This window comes from Aspergillus neoniger, assembly GCF_003184625.1.
Source record: "Aspergillus neoniger CBS 115656 unplaced genomic scaffold BO87scaffold_13, whole genome shotgun sequence".
In the NCBI taxonomy this organism is placed as follows: Eukaryota; Fungi; Ascomycota; class Eurotiomycetes; order Eurotiales; family Aspergillaceae; genus Aspergillus; species Aspergillus neoniger.
In genome coordinates, this window is record NW_020291141.1 from 386,880 (window position 1) to 401,769 (window position 14,890).

The 14,890-nt window shown below is 49.6% G+C and overlaps 5 protein-coding genes across 5 annotated transcripts; 1 reads left to right on the forward strand and 4 right to left on the reverse strand.

The window, feature by feature from the left end:
• Positions 1-1,006: 1,006 nt before the first annotated feature.
• BO87DRAFT_357304 (MFS transporter) lies at positions 1,007-2,665 on the reverse strand (the record flags this gene model as incomplete). Its single annotated transcript, XM_025621407.1, has 3 exons — positions 1,007-1,309; positions 1,382-2,331; positions 2,398-2,665. 3 exons carry the CDS (start codon positions 2,663-2,665, stop codon positions 1,007-1,009), a joined length of 1,521 nt encoding a protein of 506 aa, XP_025480595.1.
• Positions 2,666-3,438: 773 nt separating this feature from the next.
• Positions 3,439-5,047, reverse strand: hasH (cytochrome P450 monooxygenase hasH; the record flags this gene model as incomplete). Its single annotated transcript, XM_025627726.1, has 4 exons — positions 3,439-3,765; positions 3,836-3,906; positions 3,977-4,806; positions 4,875-5,047. The coding sequence occupies 4 exons, from the start codon at positions 5,045-5,047 to the stop codon at positions 3,439-3,441; spliced, it is 1,401 nt and encodes a 466-aa protein (XP_025480596.1).
• Positions 5,048-5,615: 568 nt separating this feature from the next.
• Positions 5,616-8,593, reverse strand: hasF (Zn(II)2Cys6 domain-containing transcription factor hasF). The gene is made up of 4 exons (XM_025620391.1): positions 7,883-8,593; positions 7,253-7,786; positions 6,524-7,194; positions 5,616-6,393 (listed from the first exon to the last, which is right to left on the reverse strand). Exons 1-4 carry the CDS (start codon positions 8,441-8,443, stop codon positions 5,850-5,852), a joined length of 2,310 nt encoding a protein of 769 aa, XP_025480597.1. The 5' UTR covers positions 8,444-8,593; the 3' UTR covers positions 5,616-5,849.
• Positions 8,594-10,726: 2,133 nt separating this feature from the next.
• hasA (Zn(II)2Cys6 domain-containing transcription factor hasA) lies at positions 10,727-12,057 on the forward strand. Its single transcript, XM_025628874.1, has 2 exons — positions 10,727-10,877; positions 10,939-12,057. The coding sequence occupies exons 1-2, from the start codon at positions 10,788-10,790 to the stop codon at positions 12,049-12,051; spliced, it is 1,203 nt and encodes a 400-aa protein (XP_025480598.1). The 5' UTR covers positions 10,727-10,787; the 3' UTR covers positions 12,052-12,057.
• An 845-nt stretch (positions 12,058-12,902) lies between these two features.
• On the reverse strand, positions 12,903-14,641 carry hasE (7-dimethylallyltryptophan synthase hasE). The gene is made up of 2 exons (XM_025620392.1): positions 13,212-14,641; positions 12,903-13,123 (listed from the first exon to the last, which is right to left on the reverse strand). The coding sequence occupies exons 1-2, from the start codon at positions 14,438-14,440 to the stop codon at positions 12,997-12,999; spliced, it is 1,356 nt and encodes a 451-aa protein (XP_025480599.1). The 5' UTR covers positions 14,441-14,641; the 3' UTR covers positions 12,903-12,996.
• Between the last annotated feature and the right edge of the window lie 249 nt (positions 14,642-14,890).

The following is a 14,890-nucleotide window of genomic DNA, read 5'->3' on the forward strand; positions in this document are numbered from 1 at the left end:
ATATTCCAAGTTACTAAAATCTGTCTATCTAGGCTCGCACCTATCCAAACCAACTGTTGTACTTACACCAAGGGTTAATTTTTGGCTGCTACTTATAACTGCTGAGGATTTGCCAATGAACGGGCTGGTATAGCGGTTGCCTTCGAGAGAAGAAAGAGTCTGGTATCGGCAACGAGGTGACGACTTACCCTAAGGAAAACCTGATTTGAAGCGGGAATGGAGAAGTGTATTCGATGACAATTACGGAGAGACTAATATGATGCGTCGTTGGCTAGGTCGTTATGCTCGAACGGACAGCGTTTATCTTAGTTTCATCGCAGAGCTCCCGCAGAATCGCATTGTTAGCTTGCTATAGTGTCAAATTCTGATAGCTTGGGATTGTTTCAGTCTTCCGTCCGGAGAGGGTCGGCACTAGAAGGGGCAAATCTGTGATGGACATCGTGTCTCAAAATCACCATTTGCCTTCAAATGTGGGTGGATAAGACCCGCTTTGTAGGGAAGACTTTATTCGTGTTTTTCTCTTCCGTAGCTTTCATTCAACCTCGATTTATAATTCCTATTAGGCTCATCTTTTACCATGTGTACTGAACATGCAGATATCTACCTGCTCATGACGTGGGCTATACTACTCGAGCGATATGTTTAAGGCTACACTCAGCGGCTCTTGAGGGGTTTCCCTCTTACCGACTAATAACGTGGGATACTACATTGACCAGACGCTGCAAGAGCATCCGATGATGTGAAGAAGGCGCTTGCAACTCGAGCGATTGGAGGTATACCTGAAATCTTTCAGGATAGTGGAACTATTTCCTTTAAAGAATTTTAAGAGCGACACCAGGCAGTTCCGTACCTGGAAGTGCGAAAGGACCACAATTGAGACCAGACATCATACTGATTGACAGATATATGTCAGAAGAACGTTTTGGGGTGAACCTAAGGCCCTTGCATATTCACCAGACTTCATTATATTTTCAGTTCCCTCCTGTCCTGCATACCGCTTAATCAATTATTCACTTCCCAAAGTAACCTTCATCTTCCGACTCCATTCCTCCCGCTTTATCCGTAGGAGGATCAAAGGAATGCCACTCAACAGGCAGAAGATACAAGCGGCTGTGAAAGACCATCCGGTTCCAATCGCATCGAAAAGCGGTTGAGCGATGACCGCACTAACACACGACAGGCTGTTCCGCAGCAGATTGTTCACCGCAACGCCGACGGTCGACTTCTTTGGGGTGAACTCTGTCAGCATGGTCATGGTCACGTTGGTAAGAATCATTCCACCGAAGCCATAGAAGAAATTTCCGATCAGCTATATGGTATTATTGTCAGTCAAAGTTATTCTTGGCACGAAATTATGACCAGGGTTCAATGCCGAACTCACCGGCACAAGCCAGAAGACTTGCTTCTCGGCCGTCCATCCCCACCATAAGAGCGCCCCGGGAAACAGGATGCCCGCCATCAGGCAATTTTCCCCTAGCCTATCTACCGGATGCAAAATCAACTCTCCTGCCTCGTTATACCGGCCCTCCTTCCGGGCAGTGCGTGCCATGATTGCATCCTGCCAGCGACCACCGATGATTGCCCCGAACAACAATCCCAGACCCCCAGGGATGTAGGCAACTCCGACAATCACAGGACTCCAGGAGTATGGGGACACGGCAAAGGTATCCTCAATTGAGACGCAAATGAGGTAATAAGTAGCAAACACTATCGCTGTATAGTAGACCGTGATTAGAATAGGCGGGTACTGGAGGAGATTGGCGGCCTCTATGGGCTTAAGGAGAAAATGGACGGCCTCTTTAGCGGGGCTGCTAGCGTTAGCGCGGTGCTCGCGCTGATTTTCTGCTAGGTTTGTGGCTGTTTCTGGTAGACAGAAGACCATCACCATGAATACGGCCCATCCATAAATCACCATGAACCACTGCGTGCTTCGCCAGCCCCAACGCATCGTGAGCGCTCCCCCGATAATGGGGGCAAACATGGGACCTAGCATGGGCCCTAGCATGAAGGCCCCCATGGCCTTTCCACGCTCGTGCGGCTCAAACATGTCGGAGATAGTGCCTGCGCTGACGGATTGGAGGGACGCGCTTGAGGCGCTGCCGAGAAGGCGCATAGCGATGAACATGCCGATATTGGGGCTGATGGCTGCTAGGATACAGAAAAGGCCGAGAAAGAAGAAAGACAGCAGATATACGAGACGGCGACCATAGAGTTCAGCGAAGTAAGACCACCAGAGGGGGGTGATGGCGACGGCAAGGGAACCGAAGGCGATGGACAGGTTGACAACAGATTCGGTGGTATGAAGGTCGGCAGCGATTTCAAGCAAGCAGGCTGTTTAACAACCAACATGTAAGTCTGAAGGCTATCTGAAGAGAGTAATAGAAAGAAGGTACATACGGAACAAGACACCGCTGCTCAACGGAACGACTAAACCACCGGCAGCAACGATGAAGGTCAAAAACCACTTTACTCCGGAGCTGTAGGACCGGGGATCCTGTACAGATGGGACCAAACATAACCATGGAAGAAACCCTATGCGCACCCGCCTGGTGGCATTAGGATCAATCTTTTCACGCTCAGCTCCGAGCTCTGTCTCGATGTTAGGTTGGGCAAGTGTGTCGGCAGAGTCCATTCGCTCGTGGTTTGTCTTGGTTTCCATGTTCATGGTTGCTGGTACTTCGGAGATGGTGTTAAGCTCGTCAGGCATATTAAACAATGTTCTAAATTGCTTTATTCCGTGAGTTTGTATCACTTGTATTCCAAGATAGACGAAGGGGATGCTTCCTTTTCTATGAACAATGAGACCGAGTCCTTCATACTCCTAGGATCCACCTCGGCCGAGGTGTGGGGCAGCCGCACGCTGTCCTCGTACGAGATGTGGGTCCATGTCATCAGGAGGAGTAGGCCACTGGACATAACATCAACAAGTGCCTCGTACGAGGATATATCCATTATCTAAATGATTGGAAGTAAACAGGGACTATGGGGTGATAAGTCACAAGTTGCGGACACGATACACTCCGAACATTCATGCCAATTATTGAGGATGAGTCAAAGCAATGCTTCATTGGAACATCTTCTGATTATCCTACACAGTCACTTGCTGTGCTGTGCGGTGAGTCGAGAGAGCCTCTTTGACTTGATTCCATCGACTTGAGGTTGCCTCTTCGAGTTTTTTCGTGCCGACCTGAATGGCATCCTTAAGGTCATACTCTTGATTGAGGTAAGTACAATCAGACAAACTACATAAGTAAGGTGGTATTGACGAGAGGGTCAAATAGAAATGTATGAAGGATAAGATAGAAAAGTCATGATCACAGTCTAGTAGCTTCTACCTGTCGTTCTTGATCACATCTTTGTATATACATACTTAGCGTAGAACCAACTGTCAAATAAGTCCCTTCATTACACACAAGCCATTAGAGGCTTTCCCTCTAGTCAGAGTGTTCTCGGTGTTAGCTGAATGTTTGCCAAGTACTTGGCGAAAAAACTTGATTCATCCGTTCTATACCGGTCGCCATCCTTGGCTTGACCCTCAAGGTCAACATCATACTGGCTGAGCAATGCTGCCACAATGCTGCGCACCATCTTGCCGCCGAGGTGAACTCCCAGACATTTGCGCGAGCCATACCCGAAGGTCGACAAGTTATACTTCAGCTCGCGGGGATTGAGGCCCTCGAAGCGCTCAGGGCGGTAATCTTTAGTATCCGGTCCCCAGTAAGGATTATTGATGTTGATAGAGTAGGCGTCAATGACGACGCTCGTCTATTGCATGAAGTTAGACTTTTGGTCATCAAAAGAGCCATTAGAATCAGAGGGCTAGAGGTGGCCTTACGTTGGCGGGAATGTGGTAGCCACCTAAGATTTTGTCTTCAGTGCAACGGCCTGCGAGGGAGAAGGCTATCGCTCGGTTAGTCTAAATTTGCAAGGAGGTCATATGGGGGTGGCGGAGCTAGCAAAAGGCAAGAAAACGTACCAGGGATTGGCTCCAGACGAATAGACTCTAGGAAGCACCAGTGCAAGAATGTATCCTGACGCTTAATATACTCGGCCAGATTATCCTGGTGCTCGTCGATCTCCATCTGGAGCTTCTTCTGGATGCGCTTGTTCTCCGCGATGTGCAGGACACAGCCCGTAATCACTGAAGTGGTGACGTCCAGGTTCGCGAAGATAGACTCGGTGAAGGTGTGGATGAGTTGGTCTTCGGTTATGTCTCCATTTTCGACATTCGTCCACAGACGGATGATGGGCAACTCGGTCTGGGTGCGCTTCTGATCCACGACCTCGCGGTTGAAGGTGCGCCATCGCTGGTCGAACTGACGGATCAAGACCCATGCTTTGATCGAGTAGAAGTACTTCAGCAGTCGGCTGCGAGTGAGTCCCTGCTCCACTACCCAGGTCGATAACACCAGGAAAATTTGGCCGATCGCCCAGACTTCCTCCTTCTGAACTTGGGTGAGTGGCCCATAGAAGGTCTCCATCTGCGTGAAAAATGGGTACGACTGCACAGCGCGGTAAGCGTTGACAATGATATTCTCCTTACTGGGGGCGAGGGTCTGCGCAGGAACATGCTGCACGTGGTCCACGGCGCGCTGAAAAATTAACGGCGTGAGCTTAGCCGAACTCGAGAAGTTGACGTAGGGGTCCAGCAGCTTGCGCAAGACCTTCCACTCGTGGCCGTTGATCAGTCCGACCGCATGGCCCATTGCGTAGTTGAAGAGCGCACCAGAGGGTGTGAAGGAAAATTTGCTGTGCTCGCCTTTCCCAGAGAACCAAGCCTCGACGTCTTTAGGGTCGGTGATGACACTGGATTGTACCATGGTGGGGTCAGTCACTGCAACTCAATCTGGAGCATAAGATGTAATACAACACACATTTCAGGCCAAACGCCGTTCCAAATTCGGTAGATTGAACCGTATTCTGCATGCCATTTGGCGCTCATTTGCGAGGGTGCAATAATTTTGTCTCTGGCCTGGCCTTGCGGTAGGAGATATTCGGGACCGGGCATCTGCATTTTGTCGCCGTTCACGGGTCGAACGGCGGACATTCTAATGTAGATTGACTGCCACCAAAGGTTAATGTCAGTCTGCAATCTTGTTCTTTCACGGGTAACGAGCATCTCACATTGAGGTACCATGTCAAGATACGGTTGCCGAAGAAACATGCAATTGCCAGCAGTAAAGTACTCCCGATGAGAACCGATCGCGTTGCGGAGATTGCTAGTGGAATATCGGCGAGGATAGCCATCTTCCAGTGAACGAAAAGACGATTTTATAAAGCAGGAGTAAGAGTATTCGAACTGTTCGAAATGTTTTGAATGCGGAGGACAAAGATCGCCGACCTTCTTAAATACAATTTCATCTGTACACTAAAGAGCAGTTCATCGGCTGTGAGATCGCGGTTCATGGCACAGCTGCCACATGGCTGCTTTGTGGGGGTGGTGGTTGCTGTCGTCGCCGAGCTTATTCTCCGAAAATAGTCAACTTTTTCTATTTCCTCCAGAGGGGGAGGTTGTCATTCATTGGTATGATACCGTTTAATGTAGTGCTGATATACTGCTTTATTTACGTACGCTATGGACCGATGTCAATACAACAGTTATAGAATATGTAGTCCAGTACCGTAAACACATCATGACCAATACATTGGGGTAATCGGTATACGTAGGACCCTATCTTTTCTTAATGATATACTTAGTCACCCCTCCTACGATCCAAGCCACAGAAGGTAGATCAGGACCGCCCCAGCGACGTACCGGAGCTCAAAGTGAGCGAAACCAAGATAATTCCTAGGAATACAGCACCAATACAGCGCAACCGACACTGGCAACAGGTTATCTAATCTCTCTTTCACCGCGTAAACCCCGGAACCCCTATCCCATCCATCATGATAAAGTCCGAAAAATTAATTTCGTCCAGGTTGATCAGCCCCATGAGATCTCCTGTATCGAATTCCAGACCCACCGCTCCCATCGTGGGCGGACCATCAACATTCCCAGCCGATCTCATAATTACGGACTGGTTGTCCGACGGACCACCGGGCCCAGCAGCACCATTCCCAGCAGCAATATGGCCAGCAGATAACCCAGGCCCAGACCCCACAGCCAGATCCTGCTGGAACCGAATACGGTTCGCCAACCAAATGATTGCAGGCCAGGCGCCCGTAGTATGCTGACCGCGGAGCTCGTAAATGGCATTGGCGAGTTGAAGCCCACGCTGACGAAGGTCCGCCCATTCAGGCGCCTGGAATGCCGGACTGCAGAGCTCGGAGAGCACGTAGAGAATGAGGTAGAAGCCTGCGTGAGAGGTTATGTGCCACTGATATGGCTCGCAGGCCGGGCTCGAGGAGATGGCGCACCAAGTCTCTACGGCGGTCGCAGCGTCGACGAATATGCTGTCGAGAAATATTCGGTCAGTAAATCTTGTTAGAACCATTCTCCCCTCCCCGTGCTCCTGGAGGAGACAGCTAAGCGTAAGCTTAGGGCTGTGGGAAAGTGACGGGAGGCGAAAAAGGAGAGGCTCACTTTCGTCTCATAGCAGGACTGATAATCTTCTCGCGATCCTGTCTGGATATTTGCGTCCAGAACATGACCCAAAACTTAGTCTTGAGATGCTGACTGAGATCCAAGGCCATCGACTGCATGATCACCCTCTTATCGCAGTAGCGAATAAGCTCGTCGAGGCCCCTTTCTAAATCACCTGCAAGCCCAGTGGCGGTCTGCAACAGTCCCTGTAGCTCCATCAAGGCCTGGGACTCATCAACAACCGAACTATGCAGCCCGTTACGCAGACGCTTGCGTGATGCATGCGTTATCTGGATGATACGCCCGTAGTAACCGGCGGCTGTAATGCGCAGAAGGTAGATAGTCATATCGGTGAATTTAGGGGCATCAGAGAGCCCGGACAAGGGGGCCACGCCTTCGATCAGATCCACATCGTCCAGACTGACGGGTCGACGTGTATCGAAGTCCGATGCGTGGATCGATGGCGCGAATCCATGATCTTCTGCCGTCCTGAAATCCAGATAGCAGATCTGCGCCCACAGACGACGGCGCAGCTCCACCTGTACGAAGTCGATCGTTCCAAGCGGTAGGGCTAAGGGATCCCTGTGGAGTCCTTGAAGCATTGCAATCCGAATGGCCAGGCCTGTCAATGGCCACACTTTCCCCATGTCGTCTTCTCTGTATTGCGCAGTCTATAGCCATGAATCAAGGTTAGGAATTCGCCCTCAACATACTCGTTGGATCTCATACTAGTAATATCACAAATGCCTGCAGAACCTCAAAGACCCTTGAAGTCATAAATATCTGGCGCTTTAGAAGCAACTCTGTTCCCATCCGATATCGATTGAGGAGAGTGGCTTTGTCCATGCCGAACATGGTGGCTACGTCTGTATCCTTTATACTGTTGACAGCCGCGTAGAAGATAGACATGACCAGTGGCTTGAAGGCATCGATCTTTTTCAGAGTACAACTCGTACCGCCGTTGCTGCCACCCCCTTGTGTTGGTGTATAGTCTCGACTGTCGGGATATTGAGAACGAACAAAGGCGTCAAAGCGACGGGCCAAACTCGGCCGGTGTATAATGCGAACTATCGGGTCAACATTTGCCAGGTACACATTCAGCAGCAGGTAACAATCTTCCCGGGTATCAGGCCAGAAGTTGTTGCCGGTGCTGCTCAATGATGCCCTTGCAGGCGAATCTGCATCCCAAATGACATCGTCAAGTGTTCCGTCGGGTGGAGAAGATTTTTGAGATTCTGTAAGAACTGATTGGATGTCTTGAAGCTAAAAAGAAGGCAAAGCGAATGGCAAGGCCGTGTTAGCATTTTTTGGGTTTTCCCTGTCCTGCTATTTACGCGAATCGCATGTTGTGGAGCGCACCTCTGCTGCCATCCAAGCCCAGTGTTTGCCGGAAACAAAGTGGGGAACTCCATTATCGAGGATGAGGGCATCTTCCTCCGATCGCGGGTTGTGGGGAGGGGCGGAAGTGTTGGCTGCTGGTGTCGGTTGTGTTGTCGCTGTAGGTGTGAATGAGTCCGGAGACGACGAGGAGGGACTGTGTGATGAGGATGCCTCATATGCCTTCGCTTGCGCCATGAAGTTTGCCAGTCGCTGCAGACCAGGGTTGATTCTAGCCAGCGTTGACGAAGACAGCTTAGAGCCACTATTGTTGCTGGGTTTGGTTATGCGGTTCGACTCTAGGGGCGAAGCCGGTGACTGCGGCTTCGATACATACGAGCAGACATGGCCGCCTCGCTCACACACTGAACATTGTGGTTGGCGACGGTCGCATTTGACTTTGCGATGACGGCAGGGTAAGCATGAGGTAATAGGGCGATTTAAACCACTCGGGGATGGAGACGGGATGGATTCGTTTGGAGATGAGTGCGTGTCTGAGGGGTGATGAAAGGAGGGAGTATCGCTGTTCATAGCGAAGGTCATGGAATTGGTAGTTGGGGAGGTGTCCTTGTTTGACACGAATGGTGTGTTGAGAGATGAGAAGGTTCAACAGTACTAGTAACAAACGCAAACACGCTACTTAGCTCTAACGGATTCAAGTTCTCCCACCGGGGCTGCCGCAAGGACCGCAGTTATACAAGGTACAGTGCAGCATAGAAAACCTACCTGCGGAAGGCGAACTCAGGTGGTACTCTTTAACCGCCGTGTATGGGTAACTTGACCCTACAACTTCCTTGATGGGAATAGCTTCGCGTGCTTAGACGTCACTTTGGTTATATTCGTAATGGTCTTCATGGCCTGGCTGGTAGTCCTCGTATGGTTCTTAGTATAAACTTTACTGTATTGACGAATATTGCCTGGGCAGTGGGCACACCTGAATTCACAGCGCTAATCTTGGTTAAAAAATTGTACATGTCTAGATTGAGGCCAAATAGGTGGAGTCCAAGTAGATGGAGGTACGGATTAGTTCGGGCGGAAAAAAACCCAATCGCTCTCTCTCATAGTATCCCATCAGTTCAGCAATACTCGGACACTCTACGAAACCCACATTTTCCACGAAAACGAATCTCATCAATGATCTAGTTCATGCTAGTACTCCCGCCAGGTGATTCAAAACTCAAGAGTTAAATTAGAGATCACCTACCGCGCACGATACCGTGACTGCAATTGCTGGCCGCTTAACGGCTCGACCCGCCAGGAACCGGTCGATCTTATCGGATGAACTTTGGTATGTTTTAAAGGGCTGGGGATGGAGTAATTCGATTACTGTTCATGCTATGTATGGTGGCCGATGCATCCAGTCAGAAGCCATAGCGCCCACTTGCTTATCCCCAAGCGATCCTAATGCTGTTTGATTCGAGCCGATCTCCCGATTTCCCTGACTGTTCTTTGCGGAAGATTAGCTCGGCTTATTTGAAACTCAATGATTGGCCATTCCAGAGGACTCTGAGGCAGCACATGGCCCCACTTCCACCTTAGATGTAATCCGGTTGACCTCGGTGATTTTGTTGGCATGGCGGGGGGGTACTTAGGTGCAGGGATTCAAATCCTTATAGCAGTGAGTCTCAACCTTCTACGCACAGCCGTTCGTGCGAGCTGCGACTGGCTAGATCATGCCAGTATATCACTTAGTTGCTCAGAGAGTTTAACCCCTGACAAATTCAACCATTGTGGTCTTATTATGGTCAGTGATAGGATCTGGACCGTAAGCCGGATTAAAAAATTTAGCCACGCACCCCTATCGCAGCCCAGGAATCACTCGGATCGCATGAATGTATCTGAATCGGGAGTCATCCGAGCCCCGAGTCTACCCCGCTGAAATCAATATATTTATGCTACCTCGACTGTGATTGGAATATCATATTCAGGTGATTCAGAATCTTTATTTCTTGAAGGCAGCTTCATCTTACACTATGAATTCTGGATGGGGTCATGTAGAGTTGTCTGCTATTGAAGTATTAACGAACCATGAGATTTATGTGATAATGGTTCGGGAAGATAGGTAATAAGGAGTTTTCAGATTGTTATGCAACGGCTTAGAGGGCTGGATTCCTCCGCTGGTCAATGAGCCACCACTCAGCTTTGGACCCGTGAGCGTTCCCTACTAGCGCCTTTCATAGTAGCGTATTTGGTAGCGAGCCGCTTTTCCACAGCGGCGCCCCATCGGTTGGGACTCATTGATTCAAGGATTCGAATCCATCCATTTCCTTACAATTCTAGCTAATCACCGTGGTAAATTGAAGCATGCTAAACATTACTAAAAGTTAGAAAATATGTTAGGCATGTGGACGCGTCATTTCTTGCTCCACTGTAGGAGTGCTCCTAGGCGGCCGAACTTGGGTCATACGACGCTCGGATCACATAACCTGGGGCCAAAGCCTCATCTTCCTGTAAGCACTAAGCTGACTTCCTCCTAGCTATGAGGCCAATTGATTTCAATACAAATAACATGTCGAAGCACTAACCGCTAGACCAAAAACGATATATCGCGTGGTTCTAGCCAGGCGACGGAGAGATATGTGTCCCAACATAACACATTTCGTACTCTCGTGCGAAGCGGTTCAGATGGCGTCCGAGATCAATACACCACGCTCGGCCGATGTTCTTAGTAAGGTAGACACCTTTGCTGCTAGCGAAACGTTCAAGGGATCTAGGGAATAAATGTTGGGGTACTCTAGAGTTACGAAAACAGATCGGATATAACATTGGGTCTTCCACATTGTACGTAGAACAATATCATCACTGCACAAGGTCCAGGACATATAAGAAAAAAGAGGCATTCACATACTTCTATATCTATCTTCTGTTTAATATTATAGTTCTATTGATGATGACGTCTCCCCTTCATACCAGTCCTGATTCCCCACGTCCAAGAAATCGCTTGCGCGAGGCTTGTGACTTCTGTCACCAGTCAAAGGTGAGTTTACTGTGGATAGTGTATTGATGTGGGCATCACTGACAGTATTACCTCTCTCTAGGTCAAATGTACTGGCGATAGTCCATGTGTGCGATGTATAGAGCTGGATATCCCCTGCCGATATGGGTTTGTCATTCGAACGGGTAAGCCCAAAGGGTCCCGCAATCGGAAGACCTTGGAGAAGGCAGAGAGATTGAGACAAGAAGCGACGATGAGCACCAAGCATCTTTGCTCTGCATCAAAAGGCCAGAATTCAAGTAGCAGTGGCAGTTGCAGCTCTAGCACGAGCCGTGCCACAGGCGACGGAGAAATGAATAGAAGGGAGATGAGTCCTGGTGATGAGATACTGCTGCCATTAAATTGGTACAGCAATTGGATGACGCTCTCCGAAGGCGATGTGGCTCAACATCCGAGCGAAGCCTATCTGCAACACGAAGTAACGGGTCTGTGGAGACCAAACGAGGAAGAGGCTCTCCAACTCACTCCTCCCAACAGCGCAGCAATCCCGTTCATCTCCGACTCTCTGTCACCGCTCTACACAACATTAACAGAACCTATATCCTCCGGGACACCCCCTCTCAACACATCGAACAGTGCTTCTCATTCATGCACGTGTGTAAGCTATCTCCTCGACAGCAAGTCTCGGCTTTGCAGCTTGACATTGGACCCCGTCGAGCGGGGTCGCTTTGATCTTGGGATGCAAGCCGTTAACAGGATCTGGGCCTCGATTCGGGACATCATGCAATGCGAGAGCCACGAGCACCATCCCCAACTATTTTTCCTGATGTCCTGGTGTATCCGAATAGCATGTGGCTGGTTCCAGTCGCAAGCATCCCTGAAACACCAACACGAAGCGTCACTATTATTCTCACAGCCCTTACTTGATGGAATTGACATGCGTTGCGGTGAGTATGAGATACCGCACCAGCAAGTCCACGTGATACATGGCCTTATGGTTCACATGGCGGTCCAAGAGGGGATCGATCTTCTGAGGGGACTGCGCCGCATACTGGAGAAGGAGGAAACACCTTTGCCCAACCTGCCGGTCAGTGTGATATCACTTAACCCGGTGGATGTCACCTATATCCTAGCAGTACTGGCACAGTGTGAAGAAGAGATGCTCAGAATTCTGCATGTCGGAAGGCAGTTGCTGACCACTGATGTCGACGAGTGATTCGCCAACGAGAAACTGACTTCCTGTCTATAAGATACCTTGGAAGCCATCTTGGCCTATTGAAGTAATGCGAAACCACTATGCCATGGATGAAGTTTGGATCTTTAGATCACTGATGTATATACCTGAATCAAACCACGTGCCCCGTTGCCCAATTCCACATTGTACATAGCATACCGCTAACCTCACTGCATCTGTCTTGTAAATTTTCTACCAACGCAAATTAAGATATCTTTATCTACACCCTGCTCTACAGTCTAAATCTGTAAGCCGAGAGTGCGAAGCAACCCGAGGGGGCGCGTACATAGGTAAGACATATTTCAGAACGGTTTTCTACGGATATAGGAAATCACAGACAGTTACATCATAATATATGGAAGGGTGATAGCCGATCACATCACTTGGATGAGCTGATAAAATCATGTTAACATCAGTCTTTTCACTACAATATATATGCATGTTGAAACAACTCTATACTATTTGCATATGCTGAAGTGTTTATATCGTAGTCTTTAAACCCGTCCAACGGGCAAATTGCTATTTGGCTTAGGGAACTGGAAGAAAGGAAGGGGGCGCGCGATAACACTGCCCTGAATGGAGCGATCAATTATCAATGATCTATAGCCGAACAAGACAGCTAAGCACTAGAATGAAGACCAGGAAGAGGACGGTTGAGTTGACTTTGACCGCGTGCTGCAGCTAGAAAACGACATAGGGTTACATCGTGTATTGATCGGAGCTACATTCAGTAACATGGCCCACAACGCGCCTCTAGCGGGAGGAATTGACCAACGCCAGCGGCGCGACGGTTGGCGCTAGCTCCAGGCATTTCAAGGATATGTATGAATCCTGAATCGAGTAGATTGCTAAATACGAAAAAGATATAAACAGTTAAAAGATAAAGAATTGAGAAGAAGGAGATGGAATCATCCTCCTTAGACGCAACTAATACGCCGGTCGACTGTAGACTTTAGGACAGTAGTAAGCCGTTACATACGGGCCCTTGCCCTTCTTATATGAGTAAGAGACATACGTATGCGTCCCTAATTCGGTATCGATGTTGTGCGAGGGGCTGAAGCAAAAAGCATTTATTAGTGATATCTGATGATTGGAAACTCTTGATTTTTGTTGGGTGTTCTTCACGGATAAGGTAAACTCACAATCTGGCTTGAAGGTCTTTGGCATACGAATCGGCAAGATCATTCCATCCCTGCCGACGAAAATAGGTGGCGAGACCTTGTGCGACCGCCAAGTCGTTTTTACCGTAATGGCGGACGGGAATGTAGACCTGGGTTTCGGGGTAGGTCTTGCCAGGGCGAATGTGGATGTTGTAGAGGAAGCCGGCGGTGCGGTGGCTCTTGCTCGGTAAGGGGTCCTCGTCCTTGTAGCCGGCGGGAACGTCCAATAAGAGGGGCCAGAGCTCGCGCAGAATCTTAATCCCTGCCAAGGTGGTGTCATCCTTGAGGCGACCGCCTAAGGTATAGACGTCGACGACATCGTGTAGGGAGGTGTGATACGCACGCAGGTAGAGTTTGATGCGCGACTGGTGCGGGTCGACGCAGTCGAACGCCGCCGCTTCCGCCCGCATCTCCGGGTGCTCAGCCATGTACGCCTCAATCAGGCCCAAGGCTGGCGCAAGGGGAGCCTCCACACGGTCAAGTTTGAGAATGGAGTCAAAGATCAATCGACTTGGGGAAATGCCGGTTTCAGCGGACTTGAGTAGGGGCATAATGTACGCTTGCATTGGGGCCTGGTCGCCTTGGAAGCCAAATGCAAACATGTTTTGGGTCTGGTGCTCGTCGGAGGGGAATTTCGCCAGCACGGAGGCCATGTTCTCCGGGGCCACCAAGAGCTCTTTCGCAAAGTGGTTATACCAGCCCAGGTTGACGCCCACCGAAGCATCCTGGCTAAGTTTGTGCAGGAAGTTGGCGCTGGCCTGCCGGTTAGCAGGATCCAGTTCAGTACCGGCGAGGTCACAAATGGGCTCAAAACCGAAGCGAACGGTTGCTTTGCTGTCATGAAAATTCACACTGATCTCAAGGGGAGTGAAGTCGTCGGTCATGAATGAGTGCCAATGGGGCTGACCTTTTGGCTTGGGACGGGGACCCAGCCCAGGGATTATATATCGATAGATGAAGATCAGGTGCTGGTATTGATGGGCCAGGTTGTAATTTGACTTGATCATGAGCTCCTGGATTGTGGGAGCCACCACATTCCACCAGAAGTGCTGATCTTCATTTGGGAATGGCAGAGCGTTCGTGAGAATCCGACATGGTGTGTTGTCATGTACGGCGTGAATTTCACCGATTGATATAGTGGCCTTGGAATCGGGAGCTCTGATGCTTGTCGGAGTAAAAGGTGTGGACGTCTGGGAGGTAACGGACAGCATTTCGGTCGGTTGATGATACGATGTTGTTATCGATGGGTAGATTTAAAGCTTGTGTCTTGATTCTGATATGGTTTGTTTCCCTGCTGTACTTATATATGCGCCTTTGCCCCATCTTGGATCTTTGCTCCAAAACCGAGATCTTACTGCCATTCGGGCCCTAGTCTCGGAGGTGGTAAACGCTGGTGAGAATTCCGAAAATACACCCCGACTACCCACCCCCAGCTAAATCGTACCCGGGCTTGATGACAACAACCCGTATCTTGAGACGAACCATACGGAGCTTGCCTAGCTTCTCAGAAGCTTGGCCACATGGCATCCTGGCCACATGGCACTGAGGTGCTCTGTGGGGCTGAGAGCCTGGGCTACACTCTCCGAGAAAAACCCGCCGTGATTTCGCGCCGATCCGATACGAATCTCAGAATAACTGCGCCTAAAATCTTATACTCGCCC

Bases quoted from the DNA above. Each gene is read 5' to 3' on its own strand.
- hasF (XM_025620391.1), bottom strand. From the start codon at position 8,443: ATGACCTTCGCTATGAACAGCGATACTCCCTCCTTTCATCACCCCTCA. The intron at 7,787-7,882 runs GTGCGCTCCACA...CCTTCTTTTTAG, and splicing joins GGGCTTGGATGGCAGCAGAG to CTTCAAGACATCCAATCAGT. The intron at 6,394-6,523 runs GTGAGCCTCTCC...ATTTCTCGACAG, and splicing joins AGTCCTGCTATGAGACGAAA to CATATTCGTCGACGCTGCGA.
- hasA (XM_025628874.1), top strand. From the start codon at position 10,788: ATGATGACGTCTCCCCTTCATACCAGTCCTGATTCCCCACGTCCAAGA. The intron at 10,878-10,938 runs GTGAGTTTACTG...ACCTCTCTCTAG, and splicing joins ACTTCTGTCACCAGTCAAAG to GTCAAATGTACTGGCGATAG.
- hasE (XM_025620392.1), bottom strand. From the start codon at position 14,440: ATGCTGTCCGTTACCTCCCAGACGTCCACACCTTTTACTCCGACAAGC. The intron at 13,124-13,211 runs GTGAGTTTACCT...TTTTTGCTTCAG, and splicing joins AAAGACCTTCAAGCCAGATT to CCCCTCGCACAACATCGATA.